Source organism: Manis javanica, chromosome 4 (assembly GCF_040802235.1).
Source record: "Manis javanica isolate MJ-LG chromosome 4, MJ_LKY, whole genome shotgun sequence".
NCBI lineage: Eukaryota > Metazoa > Chordata > Mammalia > Pholidota > Manidae > Manis > Manis javanica.
In genome coordinates, this window is record NC_133159.1 from 101,106,410 (window position 1) to 101,131,372 (window position 24,963).

A 24,963-nucleotide genomic window follows, 5' to 3' on the forward strand; every position below is an offset into this window, starting at 1 on the left:
TTATGAAACCTTACTCCACAGAATTAATTCTAGCTGAACTGGCAGGCCAGGACAGCAAGAGCATAGTAGTAACAAAATGTGTCAAGCTTCTTTTCAGAGCCAATAGGATCAGGGAGCTGTGAGAGGTTGCAAGTGTGCCTAGAACAGGCCTAAGACTGGGAGACATGTATAACAAGTTCCAGATGCCAGTTCACCTTTCCTTATCACCATACTAAAATCTCCACTTCTGGTTGCCATTTTTAGAGCATACAATGTATAAAGTAGCATGTTAACTTTCTACAACATTCCATGCAGGTGCAGGAGAAAAGTCCTCCCCAACTTTGTTCATTTCCTGTTAATTTCACCAACCTTGTTGAATATTCATAAACTCTACAAAATCTGCATGAACCTTCTGAATAAATTTGTAATTCCTTCTGAATTCTAAGAGACAGATTTGAGGTTTGCCTCCTGTCCCCTTGATGGTTGGCCTCACAATAAAGCTTTTTACTTTTGCAAAAGCTGGTGTCGCATGTTTGGCTTAAGGAACATCAGGCAGAGGACCTTTGTCCAGGAACGCAAGCAAAGTTGAGGCCCGACCATCAGATATTACAATGAGGGGATCACTGGTAACCTTGACAAGTAATGGGGGTGAAAGGGTTCAAGAGAGAATGGGAGGAGTCAGAAAAAGGAAGTACAGATCATTATTTTGAGGAACTTTTCCATAAAAGACAGCAGAGAAATGAGACAAGAGCTGGACAGGGAAGTGGAATCAACAGTACTTTTGTTTGGAAGATATGAGGAGTGACAGTATGTTTGTATGACGTAGTAGAAAGGCAAAAGCTGTTGATGGGAAGAGAGGTGAACAAAGACAAGAGTGACGTGCTTACACAGGTGAGGGGAGGTGGGACCTGTGTCAAAGGAGTGTTATAGGGGGAATGCTTTGTTCCCTAAGATTCCTATGTTGAAACCCTAGCCCCTAGTGCAACTATATTTGGAGATAGCGCCTATGAGGAGGTGACAAATGCTAAGTGAGGCCATAAGGGCAGGGAATTAATGAGATAAGAGTTGGTGGCCTTACAAGGAGAGGAAAAGGCACTAGGGCTCTTCTCCTAGCCACGTGAGGGCAGTGAGGAGACAGCTGTCTGCACACCAGGGAGAGGGCTCCCAGCAGGAACAAAATCAGCTGGCACCTTGATCTTGGACTTGCCAGCCTCTAGAACTGTGAGAAAACAAATTTGTTTTGTAAGCCACCCAGTCTGTGGTATATGTTATGGTGGTCCAAGCAGACAAAGTTTTAGGAGCAAGGAGAATTTATTCACAGTAACAGGAGGGGAGGCCAAGCACATGGCTGCCCATGCAGTGGGGTGTACAGGTATATGGCAGGGTGCAAAGATGGAAGCAGTCTTCTGAATGCTTTTATTTTCTTTCAGTGACATGGGAAGCCAGACGAGCAGTTGAGAGTGAAGACACAGGGCTGCAGGCCTAAGGAGAGAGATGAGACATTGAATGGACTAGGTACCTCTATGAGGGCATCTGAGAAACACTGTGAATCCATGTGAGGTCTGTGGCCAGTGAAATCAAATTCATCAGCCTGGTGGTGTATTTCACTCCAGGGATGTTCAGTTTGGGTGCAGGGAGGGAACTGCACCCCAAGAGGTCATGACTATAGCTACAGGTGGGACTTCGCCAAATGAGAATGACAGGTGAGAGGGTAACAGTGCAGGTGAAGGGGGAATGGCCACGACCAATGATGGAGATCCCAAGCAGCATGAAGAATGGAAACGAGACCTGTGAGGGCCAGTGACAAGGTGCTGGGATCCCTGGCTGGCAGGTCCTGGTGGGGCTGCAGGATTTGGGTTGTTGGGGTCCTCAGGGGGTGATGTGGAAGACAGAAGAGGGGATGCTTGTAACAGAGACTGTGAGGGGCTTGGGGCACTGGTAATAGGCAGGGCAGGAGCAGAGCAGGGCTGCTGAGAAAGGGAGAAGACAAGATCCTTTGGGGAGACCCTGTCAGGGTATTGGATCTATAGGCTGGCAAACACTCATAGTCTGAAAGGAGGAGTGTCAAGAGGGGAATATCACAGACAAATAGCAAGAGATGTTGGGTGGTGGTGATCTCCTGGCAGGAAGGAGCTGAGGAAGGAGCAATGGTCTGGGAGTGGAGGAGAAGGGGGATGTGTGCCAGGGGCCCAGGGGAGGGAACAGACCCCCGTCTGAAAGGGCTGTGGAAGCAGTATCCTTTGGGAGAGCCAGGTTTCAGTGGGAACAGAAAGGTGAAGGAGACACTCACAGAGGAGGATCTAGGCATTTGCTATTGTTGGACAGAGTCAGAAAGGGCCACAAAGCATATGGAGATGGCAGTCTGGAAGATGGATGTTCTGGGAGTCCGAGGCTCCCTAAAGGGCCTAAAATAAAGGGTTTGACAAGATGAGGCAGACACACTTTGGTAGGCAGCTCTGCCACCAGGAGCTGAGGAGACCAGGGAGAAGTGGGGGTCTTCCCAGGAGCACCGAGGGCTCCAAGCCCCTGCATCACCCTCGCTGATGGCCGGGGGAAACCCAGATCAAGCTGTCTCATGGGGCCACTTTTCATACGCATTGGAGTGAAAACGCAGTATTTCCTCTTCTGGACTGGAGACTGCCATGGGACAGGAATTCCAGGAGTAGGGGGGCTCAGGGGCCAGGGCCTTCGCATGTTGATGCTGCGGTCCTGGGTTTCTATGACGCTGCCTGAGGGAGAGCAGGGCTGCCTGCTTCCTCCTTCAGGAGCAAGGGTATGTGACTTCCCAGTTTTTCAAGAGGTCTCTGCTGTTCCCCTGACAATGTGACAGTTAACACAATAATACTGAGTGGGTTAAGAGATCTCCATGAGACAATCTCCCTGCCTGCCCAGCTACACCCCTGCATCTGGATGGTGGTGATCTGGTCTTTTCAAAAGAAACAAAAGACTTGTGTGTTCTTGCTTCTATCTACAGTCATGGAACCAACAAGCCAAAGAGCTTTGTCTCCCCCTCACGCCCGCTCTCCATCCTGCAGTGAATTACTTTTCCTCTAAAACAAGAGAAGTAGTGTATGGATTTTAGTAAAAAGCCTTCACCTTCTGAGGTATGTGACTATTTTATTTTTCTAACTTAACAAGATAAAAGAGCCAAACCACATATTACTTCTGTACATATTTACATTTATTTACAAGAGTTTACATCTCTCCAATATAAAATTTAAGATAAACAATGGGAAGACAATAAAGTGAGCACCTAACCATATACAGTGTTGATGTCAGAGCAGGAAATAATGCTGGTTGTTAGTTTATATTTCTTCTTAAAAAAATTCCTTCTGATGAAGGACTTTGGATTAGACTTCAAAAGTTTCTTCAAGGATGATGCAATGATGGTAAGTCTGATGGCTTTCCAAAGTCAAATAACTTAGTTACTACACATTTGATTTCATCTTCTACTACCATCTTCTATTACCTGGAGCTATAAAAAAAAGGTCTCATTTTAGTAACTTGCCATCAAAACCAGAGCACTAACAAGCAGAGACAGAGGGAGAGAGGTCTGGAGCCCTCATGGGACGGTAGCTGCAGTCCCACTGGAGGCGCCGCCTTCACTGTGAGCCACTGATTGACAGTCCTGTCTCCTAAAAGCAACTCAGTCTTTGAAGTAACTGAATTTCCAAATAACAGAGCTGAGACCCTTTCAACCCATATGTCAACTGTCACCCTTTTAACAGTTACTTCCCTCTGCCACATGAATCTCCTAGAGACGATTTTCTTCCCACCTCAGCTTCTCTTCCTGTGTAGTCACCTCTGTGGTGATGACAGAACAATCTTGGATTATCTCAGAAGAAATCAATCATTATACAAAGCTACAGCCTTGCTTGAGCCAAGCCCTTCCAAACTGAGATCTCATTTCTTGGCCTTTCACCTCCCCCACCTCCTCCCAGTCTATAGTTCCACAGACCACACCAGCCCCAAGTTGCCCAAATCTCTGTATTCCATTGGTAACAAGAGATCCTAAAAAATTAGCGCTGTGGTGAAGGAAAGCAAATTGGGAGTTTTCCTTATTAAGAACCTCACAGGGTACTGTTTTGAGGGGGTAAAGTGGGAGGCTCTTCTGAAACTAGTTCTAGCAGGCACAGGCTCCTCCTCACAGCAGCACCCTGCAGGGCTTTGCACCCCCCTGCTCCCCCTGCCCTTTCCAGCGGTCCCCCCACCCACACCCATAGCCAGTTCCACCCACTGACAAAGAGTCAAGCCAGTCTCTCCAGTTCACCTTCATGCTGAGATGCCAACTGTAAATCTTTCTTCTCAGAGAAATGGGACTCTTTTTAATTTGCTCCCTTTTTAATTTGGCTGACTTTGTGATTTGTTTTCCAGACATCTGCACAAAAATGAAGAATACTTGCATTCTCAGCAATTATCTAAATTGAACTGTCTGGGTGAGAAGTCATGTCCATTTTCCCTCAGATATCTGATAGTTACTTGGCTGTCCTTGGATATTTCTAATTGGGTTTAGCTCTTCTTGGCACTGTATTCTGCGAGATGTGACAGTTTTGCATTTGTTCCCGGTTATGCCTGTCCCCTCTGTAATTCCTCCTCCGGTCCCTGTCCCTCCAACATCTATGGATGGATTTAATAACATTAACGTTTAATAACTAACTTTAGGGAATGCCCCCTGCAGCCCCAGTGTGCTCTTTAAATTTAAAAATTATTGTTAAATAGATAAGAAACACATGAAGTACAAATTTGAATGGTAAGCAAAAATATACTGAGAAAAGTAAGCTCCCATTCCACACCCAGCCGGAGCTACCCTGATTTCTCGCTAGCAGACCCCCTAACACGTCCGTTTCACCTTCCTAGACTCCACATCCAAAAGCAGTTCTTTCCGTGGGAAACTCTCCTGCTTAAGAACCTGCAGTGGCTCTCTTCCCATTATCTCTCGATTTTAATGCCCCCAACTTCCAAAGATTTCTTTCCAAATACTCAGACTCTTTAGCCTCTTGGACTTGAGGCTAAGTGGGCCAGTCTATCAAATACACCACTGTAGGTCAGCTCCCCTCTGGTGTTTGCCTCTGCTGCTTCTCCCAGCTGGAATCGCCACTCCTGCTGTGACGATCTACCTCCCATCGGACTCCCTTCAAAGCCCCCCTGGTTATCCTGGCCTCGTCTTGGCCCTGCTGGCTGCCCAGCCGCGACTGAACCCATCACACATTCTGGCCCAGCACCACATGCTTCTTCCCTAAGTCCTTCTGTTTCTTACACACTCCTCTTTCTCTCCTTTGTCCCTAGTAAATGCTGTCTCTTTAATCCCACACACTGGGTACACTGATCTCAGGCTATCAGATAACACAGTAATCTCTAGGCACGTCTGATTTACAGGAGCAGGTGGAGGAGGGCGTTCCGGGATCCCCAATCGCCTCTCAGGGGCACCCTGGCTGGCAGCTCGCCCCTCTGCGGCACTCCCTGTCATCATTTGTGGTGACCATGCCTCTGCTGTAACCAGCTGCATCTCAGCAGAGGCCCACCTTACATCTGGCCCTCACCTGGCACTGACCTGTATTGCTTGAAATGCCACCTCGGACCATAACACCCTCGTCTTGTATTTCTCCCCACCCCCCTCTAGCACACTAGCTCCCCACCTAACCTGTGGTTGCTTGACTCCTCCCCTCTCCACCACATGGTCTCCCTACCCCTGCCCAACCTGTGCCCGGTGGCTGAGCTCTCCCTTGCAATCCCTTGCTCCGGGCCTTCCAGGTCACCTGGGCCCTGTTCTGCCCGGCCACTGGGGAGAAAGGACACCTCATGGCCCACCCACTGGTCCCACTTCACCCAGGCCCCCGCTGCTCCACGGTGGTCCTTTCCTCATCCCCGCACCAACCACCTACACAACGGTTTTCCTCAAAATCAGCATCTCACTCCACAAGGCCAAACACCTGGCTCACCCATCCTCCCTTGCCTCTCCGGAGCTTTAACATGTAGCCTCCTTCTCTGGATCTCTAATGGGGCACTGTCCCGGCTCTCCGCCTGGAATCCTTCTGCACTGGCTCTGCCACTTCTTCCTACCACCCGAGGCCTCTGGCCTGTCTTTCTTGACCTGATACTCAGGGCATCACTGCCTCGATGCAGATGCCCCCCAGTCTGCAACCCCAGCCCCAGCCCCTACTGCTACTTCTCTAACTATGTGCTGGACACCACTGCTCAGGTGATGTGCCTGCACCCCAAATCCAGCCTGTCAAAGCACAAACTCACCGTTTTTCTTCCCAAACAAGATCCCTAACTCCTCTGATATGCCTGGTAGTGCCACCAACTGCTGGGCATCAAGGAGGGTGGTGAAGAAGTGCATGGAAGCATAAAAGCTCACACTTATTGAGCACTATTATGAGCCAGTCACTATTCTAACCATTTTGCTCATATTAACTTGTTTGCTCATGTTGTTATTTCTATGCTATTATTACCTACACTATCTTTGTTATTTCTATATATATTATGTTTCCCAAGGCAAGCAACTGAGCCACAGACAGTTTAAGTGACTTGTGGAGGCCTGTGAGAGATGGAACTGGCATATAACCCCCAGGAACCTGCACTTTCAGCTCAAAATGCCCGTTAATATGATCTCCACACCTGCTCTCAAACCTAGCCCTCCGCATTCATTTCTGCCACGACTACCCTGATGCAAGCCCTCTCTGCCTGGCTGGAGGATTTCATTTATCCACCAACTGCTGTCCCCACCTCTAGGCTCTGGTCTATTCATTCACCCTATGCTTTGCCAGCACAGTGATCCTTCTAAAGCATAGTTCTGCTCAAAAATCCCAGTGGTTCCAGAGAAGAAAATGACCCAAACCTTCTGGCAACTCTCTCAGTACCTTGGCCTGGCCTAACCTGCCAGGCCAGCCCCAACTTCCCCTATTTCCCAATGAAATGCAGTGTGCTGCCCAGATGGGATGAGTCAGGGTGGTTTACTCGCTGAAAGCCCAGGGTCTTTACTCTCCCTCTCACCTTGGGAAGCCCAGCTTTCGGGCGTCTGCCTCCTCACCACAGTGCTTTGCCAGGAGAGGCCACCTGAAGCCTCCCTGTGGCAGCGCATGTTACCACAACCGCTGGTACTTGTTTGGCTCATGGCCCAGGCCCAGCTCTGACCCTGGATCCTGAAGTGAGCCCAGTCCCTTGTCCAGCTCTTCTGGGATGGGACAGGCAGGTAGTGCACTGTGGCGGTTAACAGTATAACCCTTGGAGCTGGATTTGAATCCCAGTTCTACTACTTATTAGCAATGTGTCTTAACTTCTCTTGAGTCTCACATTCACTGTCTCTAAGCAAGAGGCAATGACACCCCCATACAAGGCTCACTGAAAGGGTTTAATGAGATGGTGGACGGCAAGGGGCTGGCACTGTGCCTGACACATAGTCGGTGCTTAACAAAATGGTTAGTATACTGACTGATGTTACTTATTACTGTTCAAGGCAACTGAAAGGTAAGTAGAATCTGGCCCCCCAAGTACAAGGTACTTACCAGGTTCTGCTTATTTCTTTATGTATTTCTGCCGACCTACAAATGAAGAAATTTTCATCTCAGTTAGAGAACTGAAAAGAGAAGCTGTAACCCGGACCTACTGACTGCATATGAGGGACCTGAGTGTGGAAAACTCTGAAGCAGAGTTGTCAGACTAGCACTTCCTACTTGCCTAAATGCTCAACTCAAGTTGGCTAGAGTTGATTCAAAAAGTAGTTCAAAACATGGACATCAAATAGAAAAACAAAACCAAAAACTGTTGACCAAAGGTATTTCTACAGCAGCTGGTGCCTAAGGCTAAAGATGAAGGGAAGGCTAGAATGGCTTGGACTAGTGCTGCCCAGTAGGCATACAATGTAAGCCACATAAGTAATTTTAAACTTTTAGTAGCCACATTACAAAATAAAAGAAAGTAAAATTAATTTGCATAATATATTTTATTTTTTAGCCCAATATATCAAAAATATTATCATTAACATGTAACCAATATAAACATTATTAATGAGATATTTTACCTTCCTTTTTTATGCTAGGTCTTATAAACCCAGTTTATACTGGGTTTTTATATTTTTGGCACATTCAATTTAGACCACCACATTTCAAGGGTTCAACAGCCACATCGGCTCGTGGCTCCCGTTCTGGACAGCACACGTTTAGATGTTCCGATTCCTCCCCTGCAAAGGGGTCCGTCGTAGCTTGGAGCCACACTGCCGGTCCAGCTGCCTAGTCCATAGGCTTAACTGAGCTTGTAATGGTGTCTGTCAACTACAGCTAGCCCCTGTAGCTACTCACGTCAACTCTTCCCCCTTCTGAAGGCTCCGGGACAAATGCCTCACCTTTCTTCATTTGTGGCTTTAGGGTTGAGCAGCTTGCTCAAATCTTTATTTTTCTAGAACAACTTGTTTTTCAGGTTATATGGTGCTACCACTACTGGCCACTGCTGTAATTTTCTCTCCACTTAATACATTTTTTAAAAATTAATCAACCAATTACTATGGAGTCACATGGGTATTCAGTACACCTGTCTTTGGTTCAGATATTCTGGTGATAGACCCATAACAACACTGAGGGGATAATGATTTTGGTTTCTGGGAACCAATCCATTAAGGAGATGATTAACTATGTCACTGTCTGGGGTTAAAAACAACCCTTTTTAAAGAACATCTGAGCTCCCAAAATATTTCACGCATTGGTAATGATGCCTTAAAACTCTCTTCACCTGACTTTTAATCTGTTACTTAGAGATCTTCATGGTATCTGCAATATGTAATATGGAAATGGTACCCTCAGGAAATCATAGTGTCAATATCCCAAAATAATCTAGGTCACCACTGAGTAATAGAACTTTCTGTAATGATGGAATTGTTCTCCATATGGACTGCCCCGTACAGTAGGTAGCTCCTAGACATATGCAGCTACTGAGTACTTGAAATGAGGCTAGTACAACTGAGGAACTGAATTTTAAAATTTTATTTAATTTTGATTAAATTGTATATGTAAATCACTACACTGAAACCTAATTTGCAAACCTAATTCAAGACAGAAGTGCAAAATGACATAGCCCTAAATGCTATCACCTTGCAAAATGTTTATTCTTTAACATTCCCAGTGGGACTGACAAATTAAGTCTCACAAATTTCCTCCTGGTGAAGGCTGATATGGAAACTGTTGGTGTTTCAAGAACATCTTCACATTTATAGCCTGGTCAATATACTCTGGGACGTGAGGAGGGGCTTCTTGTCACCAGTAAAGAACATGATGGCAAGAGGTCACCAGTTCTCCAGGCACATGGGCTGCTTTCTAGGTTGGCCCAACATCTCTGGGGACTGAGGAAGGCTCAGGAAGGCAACACAGGTAATACCCGATAATTACCAACCACTCTGTCATCCAACTCGACAAAAGCTCCTTTCTACCTGATACCACCTTCTGGAGTGTAAGACATGGAAACGAGGACCGTGGCAGCCAAGAGTAAGGACTTCTGCAAAACCTGGCTCAGAGGCCAGCAGTGTGACTGTGTCTTGCAGTGGACCACAGAGAGGAGGCTGTGGAATAGTGCTGTGTATATCTGGCTATGGTTCCCACATCTGGAAAGCTCTTTATGGCCTGATGACTCTTTCCACCTTAGGATAATGCAGACTCTTGGGGAAGCACACTCAGCAACCCCAGACAATAAGTAAGGAAAAAAAAGGTTCTGAACCTTTAGAAATGTCTAAAATTTCAAACTTTGTTTTCATCTTCAAACTATTCATTTTCTGGCCTTTGAAAAACCAATTCACATTTGAAAACTTATTATTTTAAATAAAATATACATACCTATTATAAATAGGAAAACAAGTATTATTATTGTTATTGGTATTGCTACAAGCCCATACCGGTACCTTGAATTATCTGTAAAGAAAAAGAAAAAGAAAAAAACAATTAGCTAAACTGAGCAAGACAGACAGATAGCTGACACGCTTTACTGCAAATTCCACATTTGCATTTGTCCTACTTGCTAAAATTTACTTGTGCTCCCCAGATCAATAGTCAGAGCACTTCCAGTCACTGGTGGCACGTGCAGCAGAATGGGTAAGTGTGAGCTACCCACGTGCACATTCCCAGCTGAGGGTGAGCAAGGCACGCTCTGCCTTCTTCTTTCGGCTCTCAAACCATGAACGAGGGTCCTGTGTGCGGTCCGTTTAGTACCATGTGTTGCACAGCTTTGTGCTTTTTGTTGGCTGTTTCACTGTCTAAAATGGCCCCCGAGTGTAGTGTTGACACGCTGTCAAGTGTTCCAAAGAACGCTGGTATTCTTATGAGGCTGTGATGTGTCTTATAGAGAAAATATGTGTGCTGGGTAAGCTTCACTCAGGCATGAATTATGTGTACTGGCTGTGAATTCAATGCTAATGCATTAACTATATATAGTATCTTTATACAGAAAAACACATAAAACAGGGCTACATATTGTATTTGGCCACAAATGTGCAAGAGGCTGTCAAGAAGCTAACCCTACATTTCTGCTGGGAGCAATGGTTCAGTATTCACTAATTCCATATATTCACAGTGACTATAGAACATAACTACTGCAAATAAGGAGAATAGAACTCTTATTTCTCAATAAACATACATGCTCAAGGTTGATACATATCAGATCCAGTGTTACTTATTAACAGAAGCAAGTATGGTACTAGGAGTTTTGGGCCATCCCACACCACCTGTGGACGCATACCCGGCTTTATGTTTTTGGCAGGGCAGTGTGGCAGTTGTGCATAACAAGCCTTGAAAACACTCATTGTAAAGCAGCTAGACACTTTGCAAAGTGATGTGCCTAGAGTCACTGAGTCATTAAGACAACACTGGGTGGTGCCCTAGCCACTCAGTGCCTCAGTTTCCTCATGGGTTAACTGTTAGTAGGACTGACAAATACATCTATCTCACAGGGCAGTTGTGAGCATTAACTGACTCAATACACTTAAGAATAGCTATTAGCTATTACCATTAACCTATTGAGTAGATGCTATTTGTATCTTTTCTAATGTCCTTTGACCCTGCAATTCCATTTCTAAGATGTTAACCTACACAACAATGACATGCCCCACTCCTCCTTCAAAAAAGGCACAAAGATATTTACTGCAGCCTTATATACAGTATTGAAAAGCTAAAACAACCTAAGAGTCCTCAACAGAAAAGTATGGGATGTTCAGGAGGCAGACCCTATCCAGCTACTAAAACCCCAAAGACAGATACTTAGAGATATGGCAAAATTATCACAACGCACAACTAAGGGAGGGGGTGGGACCACTAACAGGAAGTACAGCGGGAATAAGAGAGAAGGGAGAGGCGAGAAGGGAGGGGGCAATGAGAGAGTGAGAATGAGTGTGAACACACACACTTTCCTCTTATTTATAGGACAAATAGACAATAACCCACTGGTTTGATTTTGAACGGCCCCTGGCCAGAAACTGCTGCTGTCCGCATAACCACTCCTCCTTCTCTAGTAATAGAGTTTGGATGTTCAGTCAGGCATACTGCCACTCAACTAAAAGATTCATTTCTCAGTCTTTCTTGCAGCTAGGTTTAACTGTATGACTAAGTTTTAGGCAATTAAATGCAAGAAAGGTTGTGTGGTATTTCTCAAAAGTCTCCCTAAAAGGGGTATGGTACATTATTCTCCCGTCAGGATGCCGCTGCCTCAAAAAGCAGGTTAGTGAGATTACAATGGGGTCTCTGACTTCATAAAACGACAATATGCCCAGGGCTACCTACCTCCAATTTTTTTTTTTAATGTGAAAGAAGTAATCTACATTTTTACGCCACTGATGCTTTAAAATTTTTTTTAAATGGCTGAATCTAATGCTACTTGATAGTAGTTCCTCCCAAAAACCTTTCTCCCATGGATGATGTCAAGTGCTGTCATCAGTCTGGGACAGCAGGTATTTAGGGGAGATGACAATATACAAGTTCTTAATTCTGTCCTTCCTTCTTGACCTGCCCATTGCATTGACAGTTGCTCACCCCCTCTCCTCTTGGCTTCGGAGATCCCACACTCTTGGAGTTACTTCCTACTTCCCTAGTGGTCCTTCCCAGTCTCCCCTGGGGATCCTCTTCCTTTTAACGGCCTTTAAATGCTGGAGTCCCTGAGACTCAGTCCCTGACACTTCTCTCTGATGTCTGCTTTCTCTAAGTGATCGTTTCTAGTCTCATGGCTCTAAATGCCTACTGTTCTTTGGTTACAACCACATTTACTTCTCCAGCTCTAAATACTCACTAGAGACGTAGACTTGGAAGTCAAAGTGCCTGACTTATAGTCTCCATGTGAAATCTAACAGGCATCTCAAAGTTCATACTGATCTTTTCATTTCTTCCACGCACCTGCTCTTCTGCTTTCCAGTCTCAATAAATAAGTAACACGATTCATCCTGCTCCTTTGGCCAGAGATCTGGGAGCCATTTGAGTATTTCCTAGTAGGCAACCCCTCCAACTTTCAGGAAATCCTCTTGGTTCTACGTTCACCATGCATCCTCATCTGAACCGCTCCTCCCAACCTCCATGCCATCACTCTAGGCCAAGATACCATACTCTCTTGCTTAGACCAAGAGTTTCCAAATTGGAGGCATACCCCACACCATGGGGAGTACATAAGATGACCAATTAGGTGCAAAAAATTAAAAATCTCTATATTTACTGTTTATATCATTTAAGGACTTTTTGGTTTTGTATGCTGCAAAATGGTACCAGTTATATTGTTCCACAAGGCCCAACCTCTACCTTTTCCTTTGGCAACAGAACACTGTATTCTAACCAGGCACATGACCGGCTAGTTATACATGGCATTTCCCAGCCTCCCTCAGCTCGGTGGGGCCATGAGCCCAGCCTGGTCAAGCCACCCTGGGTTGATCTTTAAGGGGAAGGGACGTGCTCTCCCTTTTCCTTCTCCCTCCCCACTTGCTATGTCACTATTTAAATTTCTATTTTTTCCTTTTTTTCTGTTTGAATCAGGATCAAATAAGGCCCATATGTTACAATTAGTCGATACGCTTCTTAAATCTCTTTAATCTCAAGTTCCCCCATCACCTCTTTTTCTTCCCCTTGTGCTTTATGTATTGCAGAGACCTGATCCTGGGTCTTGAGGAATTCCCGCTGGTCTGTACTATCATTAACATGGTATGGTCTTTACTAGCTGATTCCTGTGAATATATTTTCTTAACTTGATTTATTTTGAGACACAGAATCAGGATGATGTCATGGATAAAAACTCTGGAATTCAAAGACCTAAATTTTAATTCAATCTCCATTACTTAAGTGACCTTAAGGAAGTCACTCCACCTGGTTGAACCTGTCCTCCCTCTAGGAAAGGTAAACAACAGTCTAGAATGGTGATCGTTAGAGGCAAATGAGATGGTTCTTTCGAAGATCTGTCAAAGAGTAGCTGGTTAGTGTAGTTACTATGCTTCATTGATAAAGCATTAGAAAGTCTAGATAAAAAGCCAACACTTGAAAAATTAAGATTCAGTATTTAATTGTTATATCCTCAGGGATTTTTATCTGTTATGATGCAACTGCAGAGGGAAGTATTAAAAAATCATCACAGGAGAAAAAGAGACTCTAGACTTTTATTGCTGAAAAGAACCATTAAGATCATTAAATTCAGGCCTTAGATTTAGGGAAAAGGAAGCAGTCCTTCAACTTTTGATTAGTGGAGACCAAAGACAGGAACCCAGATAAATGCCCCAAATGTCGACTACTCCAGGATTTAAATGACCCAAGAACTGTCTAGCAATGTTTCTCAAACTTTCAAGATCTACAATACAATGTGAACTATCAATTTGGGGGAATATAGAAGATGAGTCATAATTATTTAATAATAAAAAGGGCTTGTTTTCAAATTAATAACATTTATTTTATATCAGTGAGAGGGATGTAATCTGATGATCACTTCTCACGGTATCTATAGGGAAGGACATCTTACTTGGACATTCAATTCTAATGGTTCAAGTTAAATAAAAACCATGTGAGGGCAAAATGCTTGAAAATACCTTAAAATATCCCATATAATTCTATAGAGGACCTTATTAAGAAATTATTTCCTTCAAGTATTGTCTCTTGCAACACCTGAAGTTTTTCCAGATTTCACCTAGCTTGTTCACTCTGCATACAGTCACCTTCTTTCTCCTTGTTGATTAAGTGCATCACATACATAACAAAGCCAAAAGCACCCTGGTTTTGTTTTCCGTTGTTCCCCTGTAAAGCAATCCGCTAGCACACAAAATGCATTTCCACTCTGCATGCCTTGGGTGTATGTAACACCCAATAAGTAGAATCAGGAGAGGAATGTTTGCTTCAAGCATAACAGTGTCATTAACTTGGCAGCTGGTTTTTCAATCTTCTTGGCAATTGTGTGACTTGTGCACATAGCTGTGCTGAGTGACAGCACTGTGGTTTTGGCCTTTCCTGTCTTTAGGGATCAAATCCATCAGTTATGAATTGGAACTCATTTTGCACTTTTTCTGGAAATATGTGTTTTACCTGAGAAGTCACACTGCTTTGCCTGAAAATGATGTAATAAACTTAATGGCTTAATATCATTATTTGAACAGTTTCAAAAAGTATAATACGTGGGAGACTTTAGGGAGAATGGTCACTAATCAGATAAAATTCAAGTTTTTTATATTATTATATTTACTAATTGCCCTTTTCTGTTTTGGTTGTTTGTTCAGAAAAAAATTTATTCCTACAGAATTATGCTGTCCCAGCCCAAGAAGACTCATATTTGCTCCAGAATCCTGTTCACTATTTACAATTATGAGATTATTCTGAAGTATATAGTATTTACTATTTTCATTTCCTCTTTATGATTTAATGAACCACTTTCAAATTACTGATGCTTTTATCTGTAAATTAGGAACACAATATAAAAAACAGGTAATAAAAATTGCAAATTACAAATGTACATGATATTCAAACAACATAAAAAGACCATAGCCAAGACGAATTGTCATGCTGTTAGCCTAGACAAATGTATCAAAAGGACATTCTTGAAACACATGTGCAACCTTTAAGAGCACAGTAATTATTAAGAATATCAGGAAGCAGTATTATGAATAATTAAAAGCACTGGCTATAGAACCAGACAGAATTCAAAACCAGACTCTGCCATTTATTAGTTGCTGACCTTGGACAAGCAACTTAAACTCTTTGTGTCTTGGCTTCTCCCATGAAAGAAGGAAAGTTACTAAAACCCAGCTCACAGGGTAGTATGGAGATTGAATTAATTAACAAATATATTAGAATGGTGCTTTGCACAGCAAGTGCTAAAAAAATGTTAGCTTTGCATCTATAATGGAGTGGCTGTGAAAGTTGTAACTTATTTTGCATTTTGAATTACACCCCTGGCTTGAAACTCACAAACCATGAATGGCCATGGTTGCCACTGGAATAGAGTATGTCTGCCATGACACATTTGGTTATTTACTCACCACCTGGGACACAGGTTGCCAAAGCGATTGATGCTGTTCTTTTGAATAATGGATTGCTGATATTACACTGTATTTTCTCTGAGAGATACTCTTCCTTATTAACACACACTTCAGATGGATCTGAGCTACAGTTAATACACTGTGGTGGAGAGCAATCCCATGAGTACTCTGTAAGGTTTACATGGCTTCTGTAAAATCCTGGGATAATGCACTGGACTCTGATGCTTTCATTAGTTTCTGTACAATTTAGTGTTGGAGATGGAAGAGGCTCTGGGAAAAAAAAAAGAGTAATATTTAGTACAGCAAAGAATAATATTTAGACTTATCATCTGCAAATTTATGAACAGCTCCCAGCTTCCTTATGATCTTGAAAGGCAGGCAGACTACCTCCTTGAGCACCAAGGGGAGAGAACTCTCTCTTCTTTTGGGTCATACCTACCTGCTCATATTCAGAATACATACAGGCCCCAAACCCCTTATCCTCAATTCTGAAAGCCAAAAGATTTTGCACAAAATGGCGGCAAAGTGACTTAGCCGCAAATGCTGATCTGAATTATATAAGGATTTATAATTTTAATTTTTCTCACTTCAAATATTCATTATTGTAGTTTACCGAAAATATTCACAAGCTTGAGTATAGGGTACTCCCCATAACTAAGTGGGGTGCTTCTCTGCATACAGAGAGGAAGTAATTTATATTACCTTTCTAAAATCTGGAAAATGTTTTATTCCAAAGGACATCTGACAAAAGGTACTACGGAATTGTACCGTGAGCTGGTCCTGCTAATAGGTAGAGTAGTGGAGTGGTACTTGCCACAGACCTGTCAGTCAGAGGCCTCACTTCCACCTTTCCTCTAGAAAACACCTCCTGTTCGCTAAGGCATCCTGGATGCACACGGACAGGTTAGGATGCTCATATGTCACATTGTGCCGCTGCTGCTCCCTAAAACCTCAATGTTAATCATTTTGTCTCATTAGTCATTTGTCAATTCATATGCCTTCTTGCATCACTACTTTCCCCTAACAATTCATCATAAGAGATTTAAGAAAAGATGTAAAAATATATGGAATATACAAAAATGGTCATGGTAGCATTTGGATAATAAAATTTAAATGTATTATTGACATTTACTAAAAAGAAAATTAAAGTAAATTAAGGTCCATCAAGATGATGGATTATGCTGATATTTAAAACAATATTTTCCAAGACAAAGGAGCACTTTAGATCCAATTAATATTATAAGAAATAAAAGTGTCTAACTCACTCTCCCCACCATCTCCTCTTGAATTCTTCCCCTTTCAGTTAAGTAATATACCCAGCCCACCCTGTTAGAGACATGATTCATACAAGACTTCCCCTTCTCCTCAGTTTTTAGGTTTAATCTAGCTTGCATAACTCATTATATGCTGCCTGCCTCAAAGCTTTTCTTTAGTTAGAAGAACTCTGAACCTTTTTTTAAGCAGTGGAAACTTTCTCCAAATTAAATCTTAGACAGCAGATCAATGTCCTTCACAATGATAAGGAGTTGTTCTAGTACCTCAAAAGCGGAGGGCTGAGCCTTCTCAGGCCCCTGCTGCCACCACAGCCTCACAGCAGCTCCTGAGGTACTTCCAAGGAGCCCTGCATGCCTCCAGAACAGTGGAGAAATGGAAATAATTGTTTGAGGTCATTTGTCTGCCTCTTCAACTAGGCTGGGCATTTCTCAGGGGCAGGAAACTGAGCTTTCCACTTTCTTCTTCTACTTCCACCTCTGTAGAAGCATTTCTCAATATAAATGTACCTAAGGACCACCTGGGTATATGTTAAAAATGCAGATTCCTGGGCCCCACCACCCCAGGTGATTCTGACCGGGGTGCTCCATGTGTTCCGTGACAGAGTCTAGTTTATTGCTCTAGTTCAGCCAATGTACAGCATTTCATCAAACACTTCCTAAACATTAGAGGTGCATAATGAACCTGCCAGACTGTGTGTCTTTGGACGGTAAAGGTTAGTTATTATTCATCTCTTAACCACAGCACCCGACATAATACATAGCTGGCTCCTCAAAAAGGACAGACGTTGGACAGATGGAGGGCTAGGCGGCTAGATGGATCAATTCAGGGAGACAGTTTCAAATTACTATCTCCACTCTATGAAACATAAAATCTTCAATCAGCTCACCTCCAAGAATAGTGTGGTGGCTAAAAACACAGACTCAGGAGCCTGACTGCCTGGGTTCACGTCCCAGCTTGACCACCAAGAGCCATCTGACCTTAGAGAAGTAACATAATCCCCCTGTACCTACTTTCCTCTCCTAAACAAGACAGAGACATCAGAAACAGTGAAAATGAGCCAGTGCAGCCATGACCAGGGAACACTGGGCCAGACCCCAGGCCTGCGGTGACTGCAGCAAGGAAGGAGCTTCAGAGAGAGAGAAAAACCGGAAGCACTGATGAGAAACACAGGAAGCTGCGCCCTATCTCCAGCTCAAGTGACATAGGACTTGGCACCTCCTGGGCAGGCCTGCAGGACAAAGCGCCATCTATGGAGCCCAAAAAGCTCTGCGTTCATTGCTACCACTACATCCCTTTCCAGAACATTCTTAGCCAGACAAGTGATGCTGTTGGCAGCTGCTTTGCCAGCCTGTCACACCCTCTCCTCACTCAGAGGATGGCGAGGGAATGAAAAGTGACTCCTGTCTACAAGCAAGAGGTGACAACACATGCTATCAATTCTTTTATTTTCTCATAAATCGCTTATTTATACTAGTTGCTTAATACAGCTGGAAACTTGCCATTTTAAACAAACCAATTTATGGAATACTTACCAATCACGTTAAGAACAAACTTGGTGTTATCTTGAACACTGGGAGACTCAATTTCGTACTCATCTTCATCTTGTGGTTTTAAATTGAAGATGGTGAGATGACCTGAGGTACTGTCTAAATGAACCCTACCTATAAAAGGTGGGAAAGGTTTGGCCTCAGAGTTTTCTTCCCATTCTATGATTTTATCTTTTCCTTTTTTCCACAGGATCTCTTTAAAAGGCATAAAGCTAGTTGTATTGAAAGTTATGTTCCCATTCATAGCTCCAAATATCCGTTGGGACTCACAGCTGATGAAATCTAGGAAGGAAAAGAAACTGGTTAGGAAAAATATGACTCTATTGAAAATAGAAAACCACCTTCCAAGATGCTCTTTAGAAAAAAAAATTAAATTTCGTGTTAAAAATGATTCATCAACTACTTTTTTTTTTGGTATCATTAATCTACAATTACATGAGGAACATTATGTTTACTAGGCTCCACCCTTCACCAAGTCCTCCTCACAAACCCCATTACAGTCACTGTCCATCAGAGTAGTAAGATGCTGTAGAGTCACGACTTGTCTTCTCTGTGTTGCACAGCCCTCCTCATGCCTCCCCCCACATTATACATGCTAATCATAATGCCCCCTTTCTTCCCCCTCCCCCTATCTCTCCCTTCCCACCCATCCTCTCCAGTCCCTTTCCCTTTGGTAACTATTAGTCCATTCTTGGGTTCTGAGATTCTGCTGCTGTTTTGTTCCTTCAGTTTTTTCTTTGTTCTTATACTCCACATACGAGTGAAATCATTTGGTATTTGTCTTTCTCCACCTGGCTTATTTCACTGAGCATAATACCCTCTAGCTCCATCCATGTTGTTGCAAATGGTAGAATTTGTTTTCTTCTTATGCTTGAATAATATGTATATGTACCACCTCTTCTTTATCCATTCATCTCCTGATGGTCACTTAGGTTGCTTCCATTTCTTGGCTATTGTAAATAGTGCTGCGATAAACATAGGGGTGCATCTGTCTTTTTCAAACTGGGCTGCTGCATTCTTAGGGTAAATTCCTAGAAGTGGAATTCCTGGGTCAAATGGTATTTCTATTTTGAGCATTCTGAGGAACCTCCATACTGCTTTCCACAATGGTTGAACTAGTTTACATTCCCACCAGCAGTGTAGGAGGATTCCCCTTTCTCCACAGCCTCGCCAACATTTGTTGTTGTTTGTCTTTTGGATGGTGGTGATCCTTACTGGTGTGAGGTGATATCTCATTGTGGTCTTAATTTGCATTTCTATGATGACTTAGCGATGTGGAGCATCTTTTCATGTGTCCGTTTGCCATCTGAATTTCTTCTTTGGAGAAGTGTCTGTTCCGCTCCTCTGCCCATTTTTTAATTGGATTATTTGCTTTTTGTTTGTTGAGGTGCATGAGCTCTTTATATATTTTGGATGTTAACCCTTTATTGGATCTGTCATTTACAAATATATTCTCCCATACTGTAGGCTACCTTTTTGTTCTATTAATGGTGTCCTTTGCTGTACAGAAGCTTTTCAGCTTGATATAGTTCCACTTGTTCATTTTTGCTTTTGTGTCCCTTGCCTGGGGAGAAATGTTCATGAAGAAGTCGCACATGTTTATGTCCAAGAGATTTTTGCCTACGTTTTTTTCTAAGAGTTTTATAGTTTCATGACTTACACTCAGGTCTTTGATCCATTTCAAATTTACTTTTGTGTATGGGGTTAGGCAATGATCCAGTTTCATTCTCTTACATGTAGCTGTCCAGTTTTGCCAACACCAACTGTTGAAGAGGCTATCATTTCCCCATTGTATGTCCATGGCTCCTTTATCGTACATTAATTGACCACATATATTTGGGTTAATGTCTGGAGTCTCTATTCTGTTCCACTGGTCTGTGGGTCTGTTCTTGTGCCAGTACCAAATTGTCTTGATTACTGTGGCTTTGTAGTAGAGCTTGAAGTTGGGGAGCGAGATCCCCCCACTTTATTCTTCCTTCTCAGGATTGCTTTGGCTATTTGGAGTCTTAGGTGGTTCCATATGAATTTTAGAACTATTTGTTCCAGTTCGTTGAGGAATGCTGTTGGTAATTTGATAGGGATTGCACTGAATCTGTAGATTGCTTTGGGCAGGATGGCCATTTTGACAATATTAATTCTTCCTAGCCAAGAGCATGCAATGAGTTTCCATTTATTATGTCCTCTTTAATTTCTCTTAAGAGTGTCTTGTAGTTTTTAGGGTATAGGTTTTTCACTTCCTTGCTTAGGTTTATTCCTAGGTATTTTATTCTTTTTGATGCAATTGTGAATGGAATTGTTTTCCTGATTTCTCTTTGTATTAGTTCATTGTTAGTGTATAGGAAAGCCACAGATTTCTGTGTGTTAATTTTGTATCCTGCAACTTTGCTGAATTCAGATATTAGTTCTAGTTTTGGAGTGGAGTCTTTAGGGTTTTTTATGTACAATATCATGTCATCTGCAAATAGTGACAGTTTGGCTTCTTCTTTACCAATCTGGATTCCTTGTGTTTCTTTGTTTTTGTCTAATTGCCGTGGCTAGGACCTCCAGTACTATGTTGAATAGCAGTGGGGAGAGTGGGCATCCCTGTCTTATACCCCATCTTAGAGGAAAAGCTTTCAGCTTCTCGCTGTTCAGTATGATGTTGGCTGTGGGTTTGTCATATATGGCCTTTATTATGTTGAGGTAGTTGCCCTGTATACCCATTTTGTTGAGAGTTTTTATCATTAACGGATGTTGAATTTTGTCGAATGCTTTTTCAGTGTCTATGGAGATGATCATGTGATATTTGTCCTTTTTGTTTATAGGGTGGATGATGTTGATGGATTTTCGAATGTAGTACCATCCTTGCATCCCTGAGATGAATCCCACTTGGTCATGGTGTAGGATCCTCTTGATGTAATTATGAATTTGGTTTGCTATTATTTTATTGAGTATTTTTGCATCTATGTTCATCAGAGATATTGGTCTGTAATTTTCTTTTTTGGTGGGGTCTTTGGCTGGTTTTGGTATTAGGGTGATGCTGGCTTCATAGAATCAGTTTGGGAATATTCCGTCCTCTTCTATTTTTTGGAAAACTTTAAGGAGAATGGGTATTATGTCTGATAAAATTCTGCAGTCAATCCATCTGGCCTGGGGGTTTTGCTCTAGTGTAGTTTTTTGATTATCACTTCAATTTTGTTGCTGGTAATTGGTCTGTTTAGATTTTCTGTTTCTTCCTTGGTCAGTCTTGGAAGGTTGTATTTTTCTAGGAAGTTGTCCATTTCTTCTAGGTTTTCCAGCTTGTTAGCATATAGGTTTTCATAGTATTCTGTAATAATTCTTTGTATTTCTTTGGGGTCTGTCATGATTTTTCCTTTCTCATTTCTGATTCTGTTGATGTGTGTAGATTCTCTTTTTCTCTTAATAAGTCTGACTAGTGGCTTATCTATTTTGTTTATTTTCTCAAAGAACCAGCTCTTGGTTTCGTTAATTTTTTCTATTGTCTTATTCTTCTCAATTTTATTTATTACTTCTCTGATCTTTATTATGTCCCTCCTTCTGCTGACTTTAGGCCTCATTTGTTCTTCTTTTTCCGATAATTGTGACTTTAGACTATTCATTTGGGATTGTTCTTCCTTCTTTAAATATGCCTGGATTGCTATATACTTTCCTCTTAAAACTGCTTTCGCTGCGTCCCACAGAAGTTGGGGTTTTGTGTTGTTGCTGTTATTTGTTTCCATATATTGCTTGATATCTATTTTAATTTGGTCATCGATCCATTGATTATTTAGGAGCATGTTGTTAAGCCTCCATGTGATTGTGAGCCTTTTTGCTTTCTTTGTACAATTTCTAGTTTTATACCTTTGTGGTCTGAGAATTTGGTTGGTAGAATTTCAATATTTTTTAATTTACTGAGGCTCTTTTTGTGGCCTAGTATGTAGTCTATTCTGGAGAATGTTCCATGTGTACTTGAGAAGAATGTGTATCCTGTTGCTTTTGTGTGTAGAGTTCTATAGATATCTATTAGGTCCATCTGTTCTAGTGTGTTGTTCAGTGCCTCTGTGTCCTTACTTATTTTCTGTCTGGTGGATCTGTCCTTTGGATTGCGTGGTGTGTTGAAGTCTCCTAAAATGAATGCATTGCATTCTATTTCCTCCTTTAATTCTGTTAGTATTTGTTTCACATATGTTGATGCTCCTGTATTGGGTACATATGTTTATAATGGTTATATCCTCTTGTTGGACTGACCCCTTTATCATTAGTAATGTCCTTCTTTATCTCATTACTTTCATTTTGAAGTCTATTTTGTCTGATGCTAGTACTGCAACACCTGCTTTTTTCTCCATGTTGTTTGCATGAAATATCTTTTTCCATCCCTTGACTTTTAGTCTGTGCATATCTTTGGGATTGAGGTGAGTCTCTTGTAAGCAGCATATAGATGGGTCTTGCTTTTTTATCCATTCTGTTACTTTGTGTCTTTTGATTGGTGCATTTAGTCCATTTACATTTAGGGTGATTATTGAAAGATATGTACTTATTGACATTGCAGGCTTTAGATTCATGGTTACCAAAGGTTCAAGGTTAGCTTCTTTACTATCTTACTGTCTAACTTAACTCACTTATTGAGCTATTGTAAACACAGTCTGATGATTCTTTATTTTTCTCCCTTCTTATTCCTCCTCCTCCATTCTTTATATGTTAGGTGTCTTATTTTGTGCTCTTTTGTGTTTCCTTTGACTGCTTTTGTGGGTAGTTGATTTTATTTTTTTTGCCTTTAGTTAGTATTTGATTGGTCTGCTTTCTTTGCTGTGATTTTATTTTCTCTGGTGACATCTATTTAGCCTTAGAAGTGCTCCCATTTAGAGCAGTCCCTCTAGAATACCCTGTAGAGGTAGTTTGTGGGAGGCAAATTCCCTCAACTTTTGCTTGTCTGGGAATTGTTTAATCCCTACATATTTAAATGATAATTGTGCTGGATACAGTATTCTTCTTTCAAGGCCCTTCTGTTTCATTGCATTTAATATATCATGCCATTCTCTTCTGGCCTGTAAGGTTTCTGTTGAGAAGTCTGATGACAGCCTGAGGGGTTTTCCTTTGTAGGTGACCTTTTTTCTCTCTTTGGCTGCCTTTAATACTCTGTCCTTGTCCTTGATCTTTGCCATTTTAATTATTATGTGTCTTGGTGTTATCCTCCTTGGGTCCCTTCTGTTGGGATTTCTGTGTGCTTCCGTGGTCTGAGCAACTATTTCTTCCCCCAGTTTGGGGAAGTTTTCAGCAATTATTTCTTCAAATACACTTTCTATCCCTTTTCCTCTCTCTTCTTCTTCTGGTACCCCTTTAATGTGGATATTGTTCCATTTGGATTGGTCACACAATTCTCTTAATATTCTTTCATTCCTGGAGATCCTTTTATCTCTCTCTGTGTCAGCTTCTCTGCATTTCTGTTCTCTGATTTCTATTCCATTAACAGCCTCTTGCACCTCGTCCATTCTGCTTTTAAGTCCTTTCAGAGATTGTTTTATTTCTGTATAATGTATTATCCATTAGCTCTTGCATTTTTCTCTGTAGCTCCATCAGCATGGCTATGACCTTTATTTTGAATTCTTTTTCATTGGTTAAATCTGTCTCCCCAGGTTCCCTCTCAGGGGATGTCTGGGTTATTCCTGTCTGTATCAAATTCTTCTGCCTTTTCATGGTGATAGAGGTAGTCATAGGCAGTTGCTGCGTGTGTCAGCTGGGAGAACCAAGTCCCTTTCTGCTTGCCTGTCGCCTTCCCTTCCTGTGAAACAGCAACCCCTAGTGGCTTGTGCTGGGTAGCTGCGTGCTGACAGGGCCTCTGAGTCTGGCGCTGGTGGCTGCGGGCAGAGGCTCTGCATGGCTGCTGTGGGCATGGCTGGTCTCAGGCTGCTGCTCTGCTATGGCGGGGCCGTGCCAGAGGGGGAATGGACAGGAGGCTGTTTATCACCATGAGGAGCCTCAGAGCTGTGTTGCCGCCCAGGGGGATAGGACGCCTGGAGTTCCCTGCAATTCCCAGCTGCTGGGCTGAGTGTCCCGGGACACTTCCGTCCAGCTGTGAGGCTCCTATCCCTTTAAGACTTTCAAAAAGCACTCATTTTTCTTTTGTCCCAGGGGTGCCAGCTGTGGTAACCCACCCACAGGTTTTACTGTTCTGTTTCCCTAGTACCCAGCACACCACGTACTGTGTGTCTGCGCTACCGGTGAGGATGACTAAGGTTGGGTATTTAGCAGTCCTGGGCTCCCACTCCCTCCCTGCTCCGACTCCTCTCCTCCCGCCAGGGAGCTGGGGTGGGGGGCGCTCCAGTCCCGCTGGGCTGCGGCTTGTATCTTACCCCCTTCATGAGGGGCTAGGTTCTTGCAGGTGTGGATGTAGTCTGGCTGTTGTACTGTATCTTCTGGTCTCTCTTTTAGGAATAGTTGTTTTTGTTGTATTTTCAAAAACATATGGTTTTTGGAGGAGATTTCCGCTGCCCTACTCACACTGCCATTTTGGCTCCTCCTCCTCAACTACTTTTTATGCTAAGCTGATAAACTGCAGACAAATTACAGAAAGTAGAATATGCCTGACCACATAGAGTTTATTCTTTAATGGGAAATTAGGATCCACATAAATCCAAGAAATGGAATCAACATTTATGAAGCACCAACTACATGCCAGGTACCATGGGCAATGCTGGGAATATGACAGCAAACCAGACAGGA

At 42.6% G+C, this 24,963-nt stretch overlaps 1 protein-coding gene across 1 annotated transcript in view; it reads right to left on the reverse strand.

Moving 5' to 3' along the window:
• Positions 1-3,138: 3,138 nt before the first annotated feature.
• Positions 3,139-24,963, reverse strand: part of CD58 (CD58 molecule) — a 35,856-nt gene continuing 14,031 nt past the window's right edge. The window contains exons 2-6 of the mRNA XM_017650323.3: positions 18,250-18,546; positions 15,443-15,712; positions 9,798-9,872; positions 7,485-7,520; positions 3,139-3,454 (exon numbers count right to left, since the gene is read on the reverse strand). Of these exons, the coding sequence (XP_017505812.1) occupies positions 7,495-7,520; positions 9,798-9,872; positions 15,443-15,712; positions 18,250-18,546 (668 nt within the window). The 3' untranslated portion in view covers positions 3,139-3,454; positions 7,485-7,494. The remainder of the gene's footprint in view (positions 3,455-7,484; positions 7,521-9,797; positions 9,873-15,442; positions 15,713-18,249; positions 18,547-24,963) is intronic.